The 19,624-nt window shown below is 40.0% G+C and overlaps 1 protein-coding gene across 3 annotated transcripts in view; it reads left to right on the forward strand.

Moving 5' to 3' along the window:
- PARD3B (par-3 family cell polarity regulator beta) overlaps window positions 1–19,624 on the forward strand; it is a 421,427-nt gene that overhangs the window by 379,846 nt on the left and 21,957 nt on the right. For all 3 annotated transcript variants that reach the window (XM_054069863.1, XM_054069864.1, XM_054069865.1), the window contains one exon: window positions 10,088–10,167. In XM_054069863.1, coding sequence (XP_053925838.1) covers window positions 10,088–10,167 — 80 coding nt within the window. The remainder of the gene's footprint in view (window positions 1–10,087; window positions 10,168–19,624) is intronic.

Below are 19,624 nucleotides of genomic sequence, written 5' to 3' on the forward strand. Positions count from 1 at the left end.
TCTTCCCTTTGTTCATTTTCCTCCCTTCTTTTTCTTCTCTTGAAGCAGTGTGCTGGTTTATACAGTAGCTGAGTGTTTAGAATGTAATAGTACAACAGTGAGAGATTTACTGCCTCTAGGCACTAGCCCTTCTACTCTTGAGGACCTCCAGCAAGGCGTGATTTTATAGACAATGAAAGGCTTGCTCTCCCCTGTGAAGCTGCCTGCCTGCAGGAAGCTTTTCACTGTCTATTTCCACCACTTGCTCTGCAATTCAGTTCCATGCCCCACTCTCCCTCTTTCCTTCCCTGACATAGACACACATATACCTCCTACATAGACATTCAGCACCAACACCAGATGTAGGTAGACACAGCAAAATAGCATTATCACAATGTGTGCATTTAAAACCTCAAAAATACCACAAACGTTTTCATTTTGCCATCCTCATCATAACTGGAAATATTGATCTGTTCCCTGTTTACTTTCCAGGTACTGACACTGTCATTTCATTTTCCCTAAAAAGAACACAAACTTATAGCTGGGCTGCAAAGCATGGCCATTACACCCTAGCACTGGTGCCAAGAACTCTGCTGACTTAGCTAGAGAAAGATGCTGAAAGCCCCTGACTTTAAAAGAAAATTCAATTCAATTTACTTCATACAGTGTCTCTCATGAAGTATTTAAAAAGACCTTATATCAGGAGATAACATAATGAGGAAATGCTTTAGAGAACTGGGTATTCAGATAGCAAGACAAAATGATACACAACAATGAACTGGAGTAAAAGAAAAGATGACTGTCATTTAAAAGCAGTAATCATCTGGATAAGTAGTCTTGTAAACTAATTACAGTGAGAAGAGAAGCAAAGAATGCAAGCCTGGAAAGAACAAGAAGCAGCTTAGTTTCAAACGGGCTAAGACAGAGGACTGGTTTTGGGGGGGGGGGGGCAGGAACTGTGCACGGCATTGTACAACAGCTACAGGAGATCTGCTTTAGAAATGTATTCCCATGTATGTATTATGTATGCTGTATATTGCATCACAAATGTATCTCAGTGACAACTTGAGTTTTTCTTTCTAGTGGCTGGGAAGAGATTAATTACATCAGCCTCCTTCACTGGAACAGCAACTGAAATGCCCCATTGTAGATGGAAAGAATCACTGCTGATGGGTGCTGGGATTTATTTTGTTTTGCGGCTTTTAAGTTTTGCTCTCAGTTCGAGGGCCTCTGTTTGCCTCTGCTCTAAGAATAGGTTTGCAAGTGAGGGTGTCGCAAATCTGGTGCTCATTAAAGACAATTAAGAGGTAGAATTAACCAAAACATATTATACAACTAATGGAAAAAAAGAAGCCACCCACCGAGACGACACAGGCCAGGAAATTATCTCATTTTGCATGGTCACAGGAAACCATAGTCCTGCAGCACCAGGGATCAGAGGATCATGGAGCTAGGGTTCAGAAAGCAGAGTATTATTTTTGTGGGGTTATGCAAAAACACTTTGCAGTTTTGGCTTCACCTCCATCTTTGCTATTTTTTTACTTAAGTGTTGCAAGATACAGCAAATGCTGGGAGCTTGTTTTCTACTAAGCTAAGAGCAATTGCCATGTTTTTAAACTGTTATGGGAACAGCCTGTTTCCCTTTTAAAGTTCCCATCTGTGTTTGTATTTCCCTCAGTCTATTGCCTTTATAGAGAATTTTCCGCTCTCTCTAAATCTAAGCCATTAGCTTCACCTCCTTGAGGTAGGGCATTACTGAGGAGGAAAAGTAAATCCTGAGATAATCAGCCCCGGCTTAATTCCAGCGTGGAGCAATGCTGTTATCAGTGTTCCTAGTGTTCATTGCAAAGGGAGAAGGGACAATGAAAGTATGTACATTTGTGTGTATGTGAGTATATACATGTATATATGTGTGCAGAGAGAGAGAGGAGGAAGGAGAGCATTTAATTGTGTAGCAATCTGACCGACCAAGTAGTGTTCTGATTGCATACAGCTGATTTTCTAAGTGAAAATTCTCAAAACTACTCACCAGCAAAACCAAGATCATCAGTGACTCTGGAGTGCGTATCTGTGTTTTGTACGGGGAAGGATGGTTTGATTACTATCTCTTTTTTCCTTTAGACAAGGATGTTTTTTTTGCCCGAGGGAAATGCATTCTAGCAGCATGAGCATAACTATTAATCAACACTTAAGCAATAATCAGTGAATGAAAAATGATGACCAGAAACTGAAAAATGTACTTGCATAGCTACTTTGGTCCTTTTCCTTTGATATTATGCCCTTGCATTTTAACATGAACAATTCTTTTAAAATTAGTCCTTATATATTCCAAATTATGGTGATTTTAAAAGCTAGCATTTATTTTTCACTTTAAAAAAAATAATAATAGTGAATGATACATTAAGATCTGCATAAGTAATATTATAAAGCCACCTCAGTAGTCTTTGTGATAGATCTTCAATTGATGTGAACCAGTAATATCTTACGGAGTTACTTCAGAGAGAGAGATGCCGAGATCATCATCACTAGAATGCTGTGTTCAGATGTGTGAAGACGTGTTCAGGATACAGAGATATAGATGTTTTTCCTGTGTATTTTCACCCAAAAAGGAGATACAGCCACTGAGATGAGAGATGCAGGTGTATGTCAGCTTTGGGAATGCCTCCAAGAGGAATCAAATGCTATTGAAATTAAAACAAGCAACCCTCATCAGTATTGAGCATGCTTTCCTGAATTGGGGCCAAGGTATGTGGTAGCACCCAGCAGAAACCAAGGCTGTGAGACTCTACTAGGAGTGCAGCAATACCGTCTTTCAGTTCTTCAAGGTGTTTTTTGACAAACTTAGAGTTCTAACAGCATCAAGGTTGTTTTTTTTTTTTTTAAATAATCTCAAAACCAGACTAATATAAAATACTTAAAGTGAGTGTGTGTTTAAAAAAAAGAGGGCTCAACTTTCCTGATGACTGACCCCAGAGACAGAACTGTTGGAGTCTATGAGATCATGGCTTGGTGATTGGGCTGTGTGAACAGCCACCTATAGCCATCTGTTGATTCACCTTCTCAAATAATTTATGATGTATTTTCTGTTGACAAGAAAATAAAGCAGTTTAAATTACTTGCCAGACTACCCAAAACAAACTTTGAAGCCATCAGACCATGATTTGAGAACCTCTAACAATTACGGTCCCAAGATGTCTGTAAAATGGAAGAGAAGCTCAAAAGTTTCTTGGGACCTGCTGGGAAGTTACTGCTTTCTTCTTTATTCTTGAAAACTATCTGATGAGCAAGTTTGTAACAGGGAAGCTGAAAGCACTTGCTCTCCAGTGGTGGAGGTAGATTTGAGATTTCCCATGGGACATCATCTTGGTTTGCCATTGCAGCCAGTTAGCAAAGAAAAGCACCACTAATAATATCAAAAAGAAGTATTAAAGTGTGCCGTCTTATATCCAAACAATGGTAGAGCAGGACCAATGGGCTCATATAACATTAGACTCTTCTTTGAGGACTGCTTCTATCATTAAAATCAATGCAACTTAATTAAAGCAAATTATAGATAGATACATCTATAAATAAGATATTAAAGTGCGCTGCTGAATATGATAATTGCTGCATATTTAGCAATCAGCGTGTGTGTTCTGCTTTTGCCAGGAGGGATTTCTTTCAGTGGAATCAATGGAGCTTTATTAAAAACCATCCAAATTAGAGGGAGAAATGATGAGTGTTATAATAACGCAAAATCACTGTTTCAACTTTCATTGCAAAACCAGGAAAGCAAAATACATCCCTCTTTGTGTATGTAAGGAAAACATCGCAAAATTCTTTTGAATTGTGGACACTGTTAGAATTTTTAATTTTTACCTTTTGATGCAAAACATAAAAAAGCTGGATGGAAGAAAACATGTTTTCTGTGGCAATGCTGGAGGTCTTGGAGGGCAGGATAATTAGAATATCAGAGCAGTAAGGAATTAAGACAACCCCTTCGATCAACTTCCTCCATTTCACATGGAACACCCAGTTCACTGCCTCACATAACCCACCTCTGTTTTAACAGCTAAAGAAAGTATTAGTGAGTCAAATCGTGCTCTGAAATTTCATTGCAGTCCCTAGAACCAGACAGACTCTTGAAATGCAAAAAATTAAATGGGAGAATTTTGGTGCTTCACCTGTGTTTGAAACATTGAGACCGGGGTGGGGAGCAAATCCACTTTTACCTCTCTCAGTTTTTCGTCAGTTTTCACTTAATTGAAAACAAAACCCAACTGTGTCTCAGCAGAGGGGAGACCTGAAGGTTAAAGGGCAAATTCCGTTATACCACGGCTCTTTTTGGCATGCTGAATCTCAACCCATGTGATTAGAAACGCTCACAGACAAAAGAAGAGCTTTAAGAACAGAGGTCAAACCAGCATCTGAATCAAGTCCTTTAACAGATGATCACAAGACTATTGAAAAATGTACTAAGCAATGCAGCAGTACTGTGTGCCATGTTTATACACACACTTCCAGGCAAAAAGCAGAACTGGGTGGCATTTTCAAGGTAGTTGGGTGATGGCATAGCACATGCCTCACTCTGCAGCCTTCCTGGGATGGTGTCTGTCTTTTAGTGCATGTCAGTCATATAAAATACAACACTAGTATCACACCATGTTTTACGGTGAGAAAACCACCATGCGCAAGTCAAATGACTTTCCTGAGGTTACACACTGAATAAGTCAAAATGTTAGGAGTCCCAGGACTCCTATCTTCATAAGCTCTTCCTGATCTCCTATAATTTCAAGTCAGGCATGACTCAAGTGGAGTCAGCAGTGGTTTTGCACTGGGTTCACAAATGTGTAGCTAAAATCACATCAGCCTTGATGAAATTATGCTATTGCTACTTATCTAGTGGGCTGCACACAGTTCTCCTTTTCTTTCTGATCTTAATGATAATTGAACTGTTTGGAGGAGGCTTATTGTTCAGAAGGGGGGGGACAAAGGGTTAAAAAGAAAAAACTAAAAGGGCAAGGGAGTTGTTCAGCATATAAGTGGAAAATGAATGAACCTGTATGCAGCACCCATTCTGTATTATTTGTCTTTAAGAGTGTGAAACATCTGATTGGGAGCTGTGTGTTTTCTATAGCTTGTTAAGAAGCTTTGAACAATTTTTTTATCAAACTGATCTCTGCAAAGATGGTCCAAGTTTTCTATATGCAGCTTTAAATTAAATACCTGGAGGAGAGGGAACAGTGGCCATGGCTTTCTGGGACAGCCACCCTGAAAATGGCTCTGTGTCATTCTTTATGAGCATTACCCAAGGTCTTGGGTCTTCAGCTTGCCGACTTCACTCTGGGTGGACCTTGAGCAAGGGCTTGCAGTAGCTCAGGTGAGGACTTGTGATAGGAGGTAGAACACGCAGGCAAAAACACACTGCCCTGTTGAATATGTCCTCGCTGCTATGGGCAGGGAGTTGCTTCTGACTTCCATTTGCAGTGTGGTAGCTCTCAGCCTGAGCTGCGTGTGAATGCACTAGAAAAAGTTGATTCTGGCTTCATGAATCTTAAACTTTAAAAAATATTGCTATGGTTATTAATTGTTCCTACCGCAATGGCTGTCCAACCCCAAACACCTTCATCCGGCTGAAAGGGGCGAGGGAGGCTTTCCTGCTAGCAGCTGGTCTTTTAGCCTGTAACCAGCGGTTGGAAAAAAACCAACCTGTTGTACTTTTCTGCACACTTTTCAAGATAGTCTCAAGCTTCAGGATGAAGTAAATGTTTTCTCTGCTCTTAAAGAATTGTTCCTCTGCAAACCTCAGAATTTTCCTGTGGGCAGATCCTAGGCTTATTTCAAGATACCTGCTTACAGGTATACTCTACTTATGCCTGATGATTTATTTGCAAGTATTTGAATGCTCTAAAATATTTGGCTTGATCCGCATGTGCATGTTCAGATCACCTTTTTCATTTTCTTTTCCTGGGAAGGTTTCTTAGGGAGAATTGGTAGATTAGAGATGTTTGCTGCTAGCTTATCACTTCCATGTATTGGAAAACTCCTCAAAGTGCCCTGCAGTTACTGTATTTGCCAGGGACACAGCTTGCACTGATACCTGCACAGCTTTTGTTTTCTCTTTTTCATTACAGTTGCTTTCCTTTTCTGTCTGTTTTGGATCTGTGTGTGAAACATGAAATTATGAATCTTTCTGCAGTTTTCTGTCTTCAAGCAAACGTAGATTCCATTTGTCCAGGGAAGTGGAAAGAACCCCAGCCTGCATTTTTTGTCCTCTGCCTTTTGGCCCTTCAGGATGGTCTCCTGCTTAGGGCTGTGGACTTGGAGAGAGGAAAGCAGCATCCAGCGACCGCAGTAGTGTCCAGTCTGCGCTTCTCCCAGCCTGGTTCTGCCTCTCAGGACTGGCAGGGGTTTGTTTAAGATGCAGGGGTGTTATAGGGGTTTTTGTGAAGTGACGTGTTTTTACTGCAGAAACCTTGATTGCTAATAGAAAGTATTGGGTTTGTTTTTTTCTAAAAAAAAAAAGACACTGGAACAACAAAAGCGTTACTATCTGTGTAGAAAAAATGATTCTCTGGCACACGGAAAGTCCTGACCATGGAGGTGCTGAGTTATGTGGATGTGATGTTTTGCTCATCGGTCTAGTACCCTGTCTCCAAGTGTGGCCACTGCTATGTGATTCAGAGAATTCATTGGGATTCCCAAAGGGACAATTAGGAGAATAACCTGCTGGTACAGAGGTTTCTGCCTGCTTTCCCTTTCAGGGAATGGCTGACTCTTTGCCTGTCTACCTCTCTTCAACCTGTTAAAAGCTTTACTGTCTTCTGCTAACCTGATGCTAGGCATTTTGATTCATATGCATATCCAATTTATTAATTTTCCATTCTGCAGAGGATTTGGCCATACCCACACTCTGCAAGAGTTAAGTTGCATGAATTGTTTGTTGTTGTTTTTTGATAAAGATAGCGTTTCCTTTCCTCGATTTAAGCATGCTGCTCTTTTAATTGCGCTGATGGGATGATGGCTGTTTCTGTGTTTATCTCTACCCCGTTATTTTTGCATATTCATGTTTTGCTTGTTAGTTGAGGCCGCTCTAGACTAAGAGATGATCACTTCATAATGATGGCTCTTACTTAAGTTGATGTCGTTAATTTAAACCCTAAAAATACAGGAGCATGTTTTGGATCGCTCTGTTGTGCATTACCGTACATTTGTGAAACGTGTACTTCATCTGCTATCGTGTTCCTTCTTTACTGATTGAGGTGTTGGTCTTAAAAGCTCTTCCAGCCACCTCTGATATGGTTTCAGCTAATTAATGCACCTTCTCTCTGCTCCCTTGTCTTGCTGGTAACCTTGTGGTCAGCATCCATTTGTCTTTGATAAGACTTGCAGGTTTTAATCCTTTTTATTAAGGTTACTGTTTGCTCACCTAGATGTTTTGTAATTGTTAATTATGCGGTTAAAACTGCTGCACCTGTACTGAGGGCCAGCTGCATACATCCTGTTTCAGGGAAGGAGGAGAAGCTGGAATATTTGATCTTGTTAATTAGTACCTTTCATGACAATTTTTATCATAGTTTGTTGTAAAAGACAACAAGGAACCCTTTGCTTTGACTCTGTCTGGAACAAAAATAACTTCTACGAAGGCGGTGTTTCCATTTTCTCAATATCTCTTTTCATTGGGTTAGTATTTTATTCCGGGCACCATCTTGCTGGTGGCTAAATGATGATCCGTTTTTACTGTCGCATGGACAGATGGAGAAGGGAAAGGAGAAGAAATGGCTGAGTCTTTAATTAGCTGTGTAGAGCCAGAGCATGCTTTTCCAGTACGATGAGGGTTTTATATAGGGTGTGGGCTCAGCCGCTCGATGGATCCAAATTAGCAAAATTGTGTATCCACCACCGGGGTGTTTCTATGGCAACTGTCTCTCAAATCATATATACAAACAGACCTGGTGGGGGGTATCGCTTTCTGTTCGGTTCGTAGGAAACCATCAGAAAAGGGGTGTTTTCAGGCTGAAAAAAGGCCTCTCAATGTAAATATTTTTTACTTTCTCGTGATTGGTGTAAGTTTTGGGATTACTGTTTGATGCTGGCACCATTCCGAATCTGTTCATGTTTTTGCACATTGACTGATTGCTGATACTCACGTTAGGTGTGAGAGTGATCACCAGGAAACTTGCAGGCGACTGCAAGTGCAGCGAGTTACCAGGCGCATCCTTTAGCTCATAAACATCTTGCCGCTGCACATAATTAATAGCCTATCTACAGCCATGCATGTAGACCATACACTACATGGCTTTTGTGCTGAGCGAACCAAATTGTTCATTCATTTCTCTTCTCCTCATTCTTCTTCATAAAACAGCGGAGGCTCTTCTCTCACCAACATACCTGGTGAATTAAGGCAAATTATCAACCTGATCAAATTAGCAATGTAAGAACAGCCAAGGTGGCTGTGACCCTCAGCCTAAGTGACTCTTGTCTTTTTAAGTTCTCTCTACATGTCACTTTCTCTGGTGGACAAAATGAATGAATGAATGATCCATTTAGCCTGCTGGCCTCCTTTTGAAATGTAGGGCAATAATTGTTATTTTTCACTCGTCCAAAGACAGACACTTCTAAAGCTTGGGTCATTTCAAATCAAAGGTCGTTATTTCTTTTGGATGCCAGTTCTGTGAGGACCCCTTTTTGTTTTGAGCCACATAAAGGGGAGTTAGCAAAAGGCCTCTGCCAAGTAATTTTTTTCACTTTTGAGTATCTTGGATGTTCACTGAGTGGCAAGGTGCCTAGCAGTATGTGTCTAGGATAATTCCTGTGCTTGTCTAGAAGCTCTGAGAGATAGTGCCTCTCTTTGCATGGGATTTGGCTTATGCAATGGTTCCACAAGAGATGGTATATGGTACACAGAAATGCTGTGTAAAGGTAGATAAGACCTACTACACCTGAGTGCGCAACCTTCCCCGTTGTAGAAGCTCTTACACCTCTTCAGTGAAAATGACATAGTATACATAAATTGCAGGACTGACAGAAATGTACTTTAACCTGTAGAATGTGAAAAACATGCTAATTTTTGTTTTTTCTTTTTATAATCGGGCATTTGCTGAAAGCTTGGTGTGATTTATTCTTTTATTTTTAATGAATTGTTAAAAATGTTTGAAAAGGCATTAAATCTTCCTTTCTGCTATTAATCTGTAAAAGGGAAGGGGATTTTAAATGGCCTCTTAGTATATTGCTTTATAAAACTGCTGATTCTAGCAGCACCGGAATAAGAATCCATACTAATATAGGAAACATTGAAGGCAGGCAGAGTCTCCTGCATTTATGGAGGAAAAGACTAATAGCTCCATTTTAACAAGGCTCTTAACACTTTGGGCTATCAGCAGGCATTGAGTGAATGAAATTGGGAGAGCTCCTGTGTGCTAAAAGCATTGAAGTTCACCGTTTTGTACCCCAGTTGGAGCCTTCCTGATAGAATTGTGCTCTCCAGCCAGCTCCAGTTGCCATCTTGAAAACAAACCAAGTAGCGAGTTGGCATTTTGACTGAGTGCACTAATGCTTCACTTCTGAAACGGCACCAGAGCATGATAAATGCACTTAACTCCCAGCTGGATACTTAGCGTTGCAGTGGCATTAGGGAAAGTCTCTGGCTTTGTGTTAAGAACGAAAGCAAAGACTCCTTATATCACATTTTATACTTCAACAAAACACACAAGTGGAGAAAAAAACAGCAAACTTGGTACTAAGGTGCTACCTATGACTTTGACTCAAGTTTTTATGCCATTGGAATCAGAAGGGGTATGCTTACTTAATTAGAATACATTCTCATGCTACTGAACTCTAGGAGTAAGACTAGGCAGGGGAGGAGGGAGATTATGCCGACTAGCACACAGATGAGGAATAGGCTCTGAAGGTTGTACCTGTTCTAAGTGATTCTTTGATACAGAAGGCTTTCTTATCAGTAGTGTTAAGATTATGTATGGGATTTGGAGCTTCTTTGAGCCCCTGCCTTTCTTTTGTTGATTTTGGCATGTTGCAGCATCATGTGTTCTCTACTTACCATTTTGAGATGCATTGTTAGTAGCTGGGCTGCATAATTGATCTTCATCTCTAATTACTCTCCTCTCCACAGGTGCCTGGGAAGGGTCCAAACGGGAGCTCATACAATCTCCACTTCGAAGGGATGGAAAGGCAGTATGCGTCCTTACCCAGGTACAGCACTGAGTCTCGTACACAGACACTGATTCACCCTCTCTCTGATGGGTAGGGAAATCAGCCCACAACTGATGTCTGGTGCCAACATGAGAGATTATTTTGCAGTTTTGACTTGTCACCTTTTGTTACTGATTTAGTGCCATCTTTATAACTGTGTTATTAATTTGGACTTTTGAATTTAAAAAAAGAAGTGCTCTCATTGAACATTTACATAAGAGTCATGATCTACAGGTAGAGAACATGACATTGAGGAAGCTGGTTCTGCGAGAGTTACAACAGGTCGTAGCAGGGCATAAATGACCGAGTTTATAGTGATATAATCCTAGCTGGCATTGACAGAGTACTGCTGTGGAAAGCCTCCACTACAGCAACCGCAGCTACTGAAGTCCCAGTGTTGCTGCAAAGACCATCTGACTAGCAGTCCTGTTCCAGTAGAGCATCTCTGTGCTTTAAGTGAATGCTGTGGAAATGAGAGTGAATTCTCTGAGGCCTTTTTTTAATTTTTAATCCTTATCAACTCAATGAAGAGTAATTCTAGTCTGAAACCAGTGGGGCATAACAAAAAGGAAGTGTTTCAGAGATTTCAGTCCCGTTTCTAAGGGAGTTCTAATAGTAGAATGTAAGATTTAGAAAGCTAGAAAGGGGGGTGAGAGGATGCTGGAAGAGATAGTGAGAAGCAGTGGGAGGAAAACAAAAATATAGAACATTTCCCCTTTAGAATTAAAAGGGTGGGAAAGGCCTTAGAAAGGTTGCTCAGTCTACTTCTTGGTCATACGAGCAAGATAATTTGTAAAAGCAAAGCAAAAATAGCTGTTTATAAGCAAGAGGAGATTCTTCATTGTGAATTAGTGCCGGCATTTAGGAAATCAGTGAATTGTTTCTTTCTGCTTCTCTTTCATTTTTCACTGAGCTGTTTACATTCAAAAGTGTCACTGGGGAGACTGATTGATAAATATGTAATGCTGCGTCCAATTCCAGATGAAAATACAAAGAATATCTTACTTTTGGAAACAAATATATAAAAGCTGTCTCACAAGACATTGTTGGATGTTTGTAGGAATGTACATGGTTTCTAAACCAAAGGATGTGTCTGTAGTGTAGTTACTGCCTTCAAATGACATTTGTGTCGGCCATTGTTTTGGAAATTCATCCTGTGCAGTAACCGGTTTTTCTAACAGAATCCTGCTTTCCAGCCGTGTGTCCTGTATGTATTTCCTGACTGACTGTGGATATCCTTACTCTCCTGGGTAAACAGCCATCTTTTTTCATAGTCCTCCAGCACTCATGTCTCCTATCATCTTTTTAGCAGTCATTTTTACAGGTTAGTTACGTGTACTTTAATTATGCACACTCACTTTTATCTGTTTTAAACTTCAATTTTGTTGAGTACTTCCTTGTGAATTACAAGAATAAATTAGCAATTGGTGCCCAGTATAACTCTCTACAGCAATTTTCGCGTTCCTATATCATGTCTCCTTTTATTCATTTTCCCTTCAAGCTAATCAACCTTATTTTTTCAATCTTTATAAAATGGAAATTTTCCATCACCTCTATTTCTTTTTATTTCACTGGTATTCCTTTCGAGCAAAATGACCAGAACTGAGCACAACACTGCAGATGCAGGCATGCCCTTGCTTTATGCAGCAGTGGTCTGTGTATTCGTTCTACCCCACTCCTTTGCAAACCCTCTGCATCCTTGGCTTGTCCCCAGGGTGTTTGTGCTGTCCCCCTCTGCACCTTGCACTTCTGTGTTGTGGTTTGTTTGTTTTTTTAAAAAAGTAGGTCTGTCTGAGTCAGATTATGAATCATAGATTCATAGAATCATTTGGTTGGAAAAGACCTTTGAGGTCATTGAGTCCATCTCTACCTGTCCACTGCTAAAACAAATCCTTGAGCACCTCTTCTACCCATTTTTTAAATACCTCCAGGGATGGGAACTCAACCACTCCCCTGGACAGCCTGATAACCCTTTCAATGAAGAAATTTTTCCTAATATCCACTCTAAACCTTCCCTGGTGCAACTTGAGGTCATTGCCTCTCGTCCTATCGTTCATTACTTAGGAGAAAAGACCAACACCCACCTTGCTACAGCCTCCTTTCAGGTAGTTGTAGACAGTAATATAGCCTCCCCTCAGCCTCCTCTTCTCTAAGCTAAACAACCCCAGTTCCCTCAGCCACTCCTCATAAGACTTGTTCTCCAGTCCCTTCGCCAGCTTCGTTGCCCTTCTCTGGATGTGCTCCAGCCCTTCAACGTCCTTTCTGGCCCAAAACTGAACACGGGATTCAAGGTGCAGCCTCACCAGTGCTGAGTACAGGGGCACAATCTCACAGTGTTCTTCCCAAAATTCCCATTTAACTTGCTGGAAACATCACTTTCTAGCTCTTTTGACTGGTTTGAGTATTTTGCTGGCTAGGACTCGCCATTTAGGAAGTCATCCAAACACTCAATGAGTTTTTTAGAGATCATTGTGAAGAATGTCATTTCTCTCAGTGCCTAAGAAGATTATGCTGGAGAGTGTGATGACCTGCACTTCAGCAGGGTTCTGTGGCTTTCCTGACCCGAACACCGCACGCAGGCCATGCCATTACCTCGTGTCCAGAGGGTTTCCACACTGGCAGGAGCAGAGCTTTCAGACAGACGGGCCTTGGGTGTGCCTGCAGTCCAACAATCAGCTGCTGCCTTTTATACTTAAGTTTTGTAAGTTTTGCAGATTCATATTACTGCAGTAATTAGGCCCTGGCAGTAACAAATTACTAGATTGCTACAGTGAAGTCAAAATCCAGAAGAAGGGGATGCAGTCTCATTGCCAGCCACTAATGGAAATGAGTGATTTCTTTTGTTCTCGTGGCTGACTGCCCAGGAGTATAGAGGAATCCAGGTAAAAACCACCCATATGCCAACCCATCCTCAGTGGAGGATCCATGAATACTACTGTAATTATTAAAAAAAAAAAATAAGAGAAAGAAATGGGAAGGTAGAAAGAAATACAGAGGTAGTATTTCCTCAAAAAGCAGCTTTCTTCTTCCCAGCATTCTAGTATTAGTTCATTATTTTCTGCCCTTATCTTGTCCCCGTCCTTGCCTTGGTCAAACCACTGAGCTACATTTGGTATGAACGTGGTATATAATTGTCTGCATACTTAGCCATTTAAATCCAATTTAATAAGAGGTACTTAAAAAGGCTTCAGATGAGGGTGGTTGATGCTGGGAAACAGATTCTTATTGCAATATTATTTCGAGTCCAGGAGGATATGACCTTTGCCTGCTGCTCTGGTGTGGCACAACACGAGGAATGAGAGGAAAGCTCTTGGACTGCAGCCAGTTTGACTGGATGAGGGGAGAGGAGGGGATCTGTGCCATGTCAATAGTAGCTGGGACCTACACAAAGAAATTGTTCTGCTTACCTAGAAGCCAGCAGGAGTCATGCCAGTGTGTGTGGGCATGGACAAATTGAGTAAGAGTGCTTTGGTTTTCCTCCCTACCGGGCAAGGAGGAGGAATGATCTCTTTCCAAATAGCTTTATGACTCTGGTGCCCCTAAGGCACTATGCTGTTCCCATGCAAAGGCACACAACCTGCGTGAAGAATTCAGATTGCCAGCAGCATCCGAATATATCTACTGCTGGGCTGTAAAAATCTGAACTTTGAAGCATCATTGCTGCTTTACCCTTTCATTTTGGTTTTTTTCTGTCTTTCCCTGAAACTGCTAATTTAAGCTTAGGTATTAGGGGCTAAATTCAGATGATATAAGTGTGTATCAACTGTATTTGAGGAATTGGGCTGCACCAAGTGTGCTTGCCTTTCAGTAGAGGGAGGATCTGTTCCTGTATAAGGTTACGTTTAATTAAATGCTGAATACAAGAGGCAGCATCTTTTGGAGGAAGACTTTGTATGTGACTGGCGTAATGAGTGGCCGGCTAAGTTAGATAGTTAAGTTTCTAGGTAAAATAATGCCAGTCTGTAGACTTGGTTTGGAAATGTCTACAGAGGCAAATATCTGAATTAGATGATAAGCAGCTGTGGCAGGAGAGTGGCGGGTCTTCATCTCACACTGCATTGTGCTGCTCTGTCTGCAGAAAAGCAGCAAAGTGGGAAAGACAGAACGGAAAGCTTTGCAAGAGAGATACAGTTCTTTGCACTCAATACTTACATGTTGCCCTGGGGCTACGGTTAAGTAGAGCTGAGTAGTAGTATTAAGCAATGTTAAATCCTTCTGCTTAGGAGAAGAATGGCTTGATTCTTATACCTCTTAGCTTTGTCTTTTGGGAAGGGTGTAGGAGCCAGAAAAATATTTGCATTTTTTAAACTCCTTTTAATGCCTGTTTTCTTGGGGTAATCCAGAATATTTTCCTGATGGAGCTATGGAACAGATATGCAGCTGAAGCTGCTCTGTTTGTTCATAGTTCTGGTTTTGAACTTGCTTTTATGGAAGTCTGTCTTAATGTAAATCACAGTCTTGCCGATGGCAGTCCTGTTTGGAGAAATCTTGTGTTCGAGGACGTGTTCTTTTCTGTGTTGATGGAAAAGCTGTCTGTGAACAAAAGCAGACTGTTAGACACTGAGACGGGACACTGGTGACATGATTAGTGCAGTTCAGAAAGCTCAGCCATCTTCTTGGTAAGAAATGCTGATTCTGAAGGAAAGTTAATACTCCAGATTTTCTTTGGAATCCTCGTATTGCTGAAAAACATGCTTTTTTTGTCAAGAAAAGGGGTGGGGCTGAAAAGGCAGTAAGAGCATTAGGCAATAACTGCTAGCATGGGAAAATGAGTTCAGGCTGTGTGGATGAGTTCAGCTGTGTTGCTGTGGCTGGGAGGAGACCGCTGAGCAAACTGGTAATTAACTCACAGGAATATCTGTCTTAAATGTAACATGAATCTTCGAGGTGGGAAACTTGCAAATGTATTAAGGAACTAGCCTTGCAATACAGTGGCAGCACATAGTCTTGCCATGCTGGAAACTTCTTTCCAGATTGACCATGCATCTTAAGGCAGTAGCTAAAAGCTCCATTTCTAGGTATTGAAGCCAGAAATACCTTGCCTGAGCCCTCCAAGACCTACATTTCTGCATCAAACTAAAGTTCAATTTAGATCCATCACATTACTTCTATAAATAAATTTACAGAAGCATCTAACCTAGAATTAAAATGTCACATTGTGGAGAATTCATTACATTCTTCAGAGGTTAATTATTTTACTCTTTAAAAAGATAATGGTTTTTTTTTTAACTAACTCTGAAATTACCCAAATTCATTTTCTAGATACTATGGTAAATACTTTTTCTGCTAGATTTTAAGAGCCAAGCAAAATACCTCCCTTTCAGCATTACTGTACAATGATCATTTATGCTGTCTTTTAGCCTCCCCTTCAATAAATTAAATAGATTGAGCATGTAGGTCTTACACTGTAGAGCATGAAAACAGCATTGACTTAAGGGGCTGGAGTCCCTATGTGATCAGATTATGAGGTAGCCTCTGGAGTTGATTCAAAACCATTTCCAGCTCTTTGAAGCAAAAGCAAAGTTTCTGTAACACCTATGTCATGAACAGATAAGGTTCTTCAAACAGAAGGAACGGATTACTTAGCAAGTTTCATTAGCTTTTTCTTGCACTTGAGTGTTCTTGCCTTTATTTTAGTAAATAAGTTTATTTCAAAATGCAAGATTTATTGAATTTAATTGAATCCAAAAAAGTTATCAGAAAGTGACTTGACACAAATCACAAGAAAAAGTTAATGGTCTGTTAAATGGGAGTCATCATTCACCATCATCTAGCAGAATCTGAAATTAATATACTGACATTGCTTAAATATGTATATAGTGTATTCTCCTGGTTAACAAAAAGAAATCACAATTTTAGTTGAAGACTATAATTAGCTGCAAATCAGCTTGTCAGAGCATTCCCGACCTATGGGAATTGACTAACCAAGGAGCACAGATGAAAAAGCAAGGTTTAAAATCAATTATTTAAATCAAAAATCCCTGCTTGTTGATTTAAATCACTATTAATTTTTTTGCTTTAAATCAAAATTAACTTATTCCATCCCATGTTGCAAAAAACCTGTCCCGCTTCTCATTTGCCTTCTTCCTTGGCATCCAACAATGCTACGCAGCATTGAGCCAGTAATGCAGTCATGATTATAGCCATCAGTTGAGGGATGTGATGTCCTGCTTGTTTTTTGGTGTTGACCTGTCTGCACTGGGAAGTGCTGTGCAGTGACACAGTGATTCTCATCATCACAGTGACCATGTTCTGTCTTACAACAGTGCTGCTGTTCTGCCAACTTATCTTCCAGGGACCTTCTTGGAGCCTGGCCACTTCTTTGTAGCAGCTTGCCTCTCAATTTTCCCCTGTTCCTCTCTTCAGTTGATTTTGCTACATGACTTTTCTGAACTTGCTTTTTTTCTTTTTTTTAAACCCCAAGTCTTTTTTTCTAACCCTTTATGGCAGAGAGAGGGTGGCAATGCTGATGTGGACTGCAGATACTGCAGGGAATGTCATTACTACGTTGTAGCACTGACAAAATTGGAGCGTCATTCACCTGGTTAAAAGAGCATCTGCAGATACGTTTTCATAAAGGAAGCACAGAGGAGAGGAGTGTGAAAACTTTAATGGCAGTTAAATCAGTTATCAACCCAGTCAGAACCAGCAAAGTCAGTCTGTCTGTGAAACCAAGTTACTGGACATATACAGTTACAAAGCAAACCCATCAACTTTTGGCATATAATATAATACACAGTATTTTCAGTAATGCCCAGATTTTCCATCCAAAGTAGTGGAAAACAGTGAAGGGCAGGGTAATGGGAAAATATTTCGTAGTTCTAGCTAGCTGAAAAAAAAAGTCTGTATGTCTTCCATTTCTCATACTGATTAAAATCAAAAGAGAAAAAATTGGAGAACCAATTGTGAGTGATATTTTTTAGTTTTCAGTTTAAACAGGTTTTTTTTAATATTCCCCTGATATAACTGCAAAACTAAGACGACTTGATAATTTGGAGGCTCATACAAGATCAAAACTAAGTAGGGTGCAAAAATGAGTGGCCTGCCTAATTTCATCATCCTAGTTATGTGAAGTATAAACAATATTCAAACAGTATATTTTATGGTATACTTGATTTTTAACTCTCTTCTCTTTTAATAATCTGAAGTAATAGCAGTAAGTCAGGGATACTTTTTAAATATGATTTTTATCTTGACAGATGTACTTTCATTGAAAATGCTGCAAAATCTTATCTGTCTGTATATTCCAATGCGGTGATCTCATTATAGATGAAATATGTGTGTGGTTTTAGTTGGGTTTTAAGTCCTAGCAGATGAGTTTAGAATCAGTTTTAATGGAAATACTGATCCTACTCGAGGATCTCCAAGATATGTTGCAATGAACCAGCCAAGACAAATTATAAACAAAGGAAAAAAGATCATTCTTACATGCTAGAGCACAAGCTTGGGAACCAAGCTGATGTGCTTGTTAAAATATTAGCTTAAATCCAATATCAAACAGTTTAAGATTTGCTTAACTATCTTTACTTAACTCTGCAAGATAATAAAACCGATTGCTATGGAAGCTGTCCACTGTCTCTGAGATGTCAGGGAAGTCGTTGTATTTCCACAAGGACAGAGTCAAAATCCATAGTGGGACACTAGAGTTGTTATACATAGGTGCAGAAGAAAGCTGGCAGTACTCTGTTGCGACTTGTTCTGTTTTGCCTCAGTTACAGATACTCTGCTGCAGCGTGCCGTCATACTCATATCACCTCAGTGTCATATGTGAAGTCTGAAGGTTTTTTTGTGTAAGATGTCAAAACATATCTGTCCAAAAACATGCAGAGTTCATCAATAACCTGTGCATACCATCTGCAGCGAGAGTCTTGGGCATTAAAAGCAGAGCAGGTAGGAAAGGGTCAGTGTACTGTAGGTGTTTCAACAAATGGTCTTTTGTCTCATTTCTTTCTCTAAGACTTGGCCGAAAGGAGAGAAGAAAATTGTAAACAGGATCACAGTTACAGAAATCTCTGTGTTGAATTCAAAAGCAAAGAGATTTGGTTGTAAAACATACCTCTAGCTTTCTAATAAAACAGAAATGTCACTTGGAATGAACAGGATGCCTCTACCCAAGCCAAATTAAGTCTTAATACTGAAAAAGTATACTTTAGAAAGTCAAAAAGGTCAAGGTTCGTGACATCAAATCATGGATTGTGGCTGGCAGGCCACCTCTCTAATTTCCATGGGAATAACTAAAGAAAATTGAGCAAAGAAAATGTCTGCAACAACTGGGACATAGCTTGGAAAAAACCACTAAAAGCCAGATGTCCCAGAAGAATACTTTGGAAGTGTGGAAGGAGGCAGGCAGGGATGGGGTTTGTCAATTTCTCTAATAAGTCAGTCAACTCCTCATAGGAAAAAAGCAAGTTAATGCAATATGGAATAGTTTAAAAGTCAATTAATATTTTGAAACTAAACAGCCAGCCTTTTTGCAAGGAGATACTAGCCGGAGTAAATAAAAATACTTTCAAGTGTCACATTTACAAAAAACATGAATCTGGTATGGATTTTTGTGTATAACCAGGCAGAAGGACCTCCCACTCAAACTAAGGGCACCAAATTCAGCTTAAAATTACAGGAGATGGAGGAAAATATTGCATCTGAACAAAAGGGCTTGAATTAATATTATAAAATTTAATGAAGTTGTGGAGAAATTGCCTCAGGAAAGAAAGCTGTGTTAGCTGTGCCTCCAGTGAGTAAAAGAACAAAACAACTGTTAGGGAACAAAATATTAATGAAAGAAAGAAGTGTCAGTACAAAATGGTTAGGTTGAGATGAAGGATCTGTGGAAAAAAGATAAGTGAATGCAAATTAAAAAGGAGAAGATCAAATTAAAAAACAAAAGCATATATCCCGTAGAATGCATCAACAGTGTAATGTGCTGAGTGAAACCTGGGGAATAAGATGTGTGCTACAAAATGCAAATACATCCATTGCATTGTTGAGATGGATATTGAAATTGCTCAGGAGACCAACAGGCTGGGTAGCTCAGCCTGGCTGCTTTATAGGTATGGATATTTGGAATAAAAATGTTGGGTTATAATTCAGAACTGATCAAAAATTGTGGACTCTAGGCTGCAAAGGTGAGAAAATATTTTTTTTCTTTCTGTGAGAAAATGCCTTGTAAAATAAGACAACTCCGCTGCAGTTTTTGGCTTTGGCTTTTTCTTGATAAATAGGTCTGGCGGTGTGGCTGAAAGATGGTTGTCGGCAAATGTACTTTAAAAACAGCTAACAAAGGAGAAATGTAGGAAGCCAACAGCATCAGGTGTAAATATATATGATTTTGGAGGATATTGGGTATGGGATTTTTTTAGGCAAGCTTCCTGCTGTTCTCACAGAAACGTGCATGAAACTCTTGCATGTTCTATCACGGATCAGCTAAACAGTAAGCAAACATCAGCTTTGCAATGGC

Source organism: Cuculus canorus, chromosome 6 (assembly GCF_017976375.1).
Source record: "Cuculus canorus isolate bCucCan1 chromosome 6, bCucCan1.pri, whole genome shotgun sequence".
NCBI classification, from domain to species: Eukaryota; Metazoa; Chordata; class Aves; order Cuculiformes; family Cuculidae; genus Cuculus; species Cuculus canorus.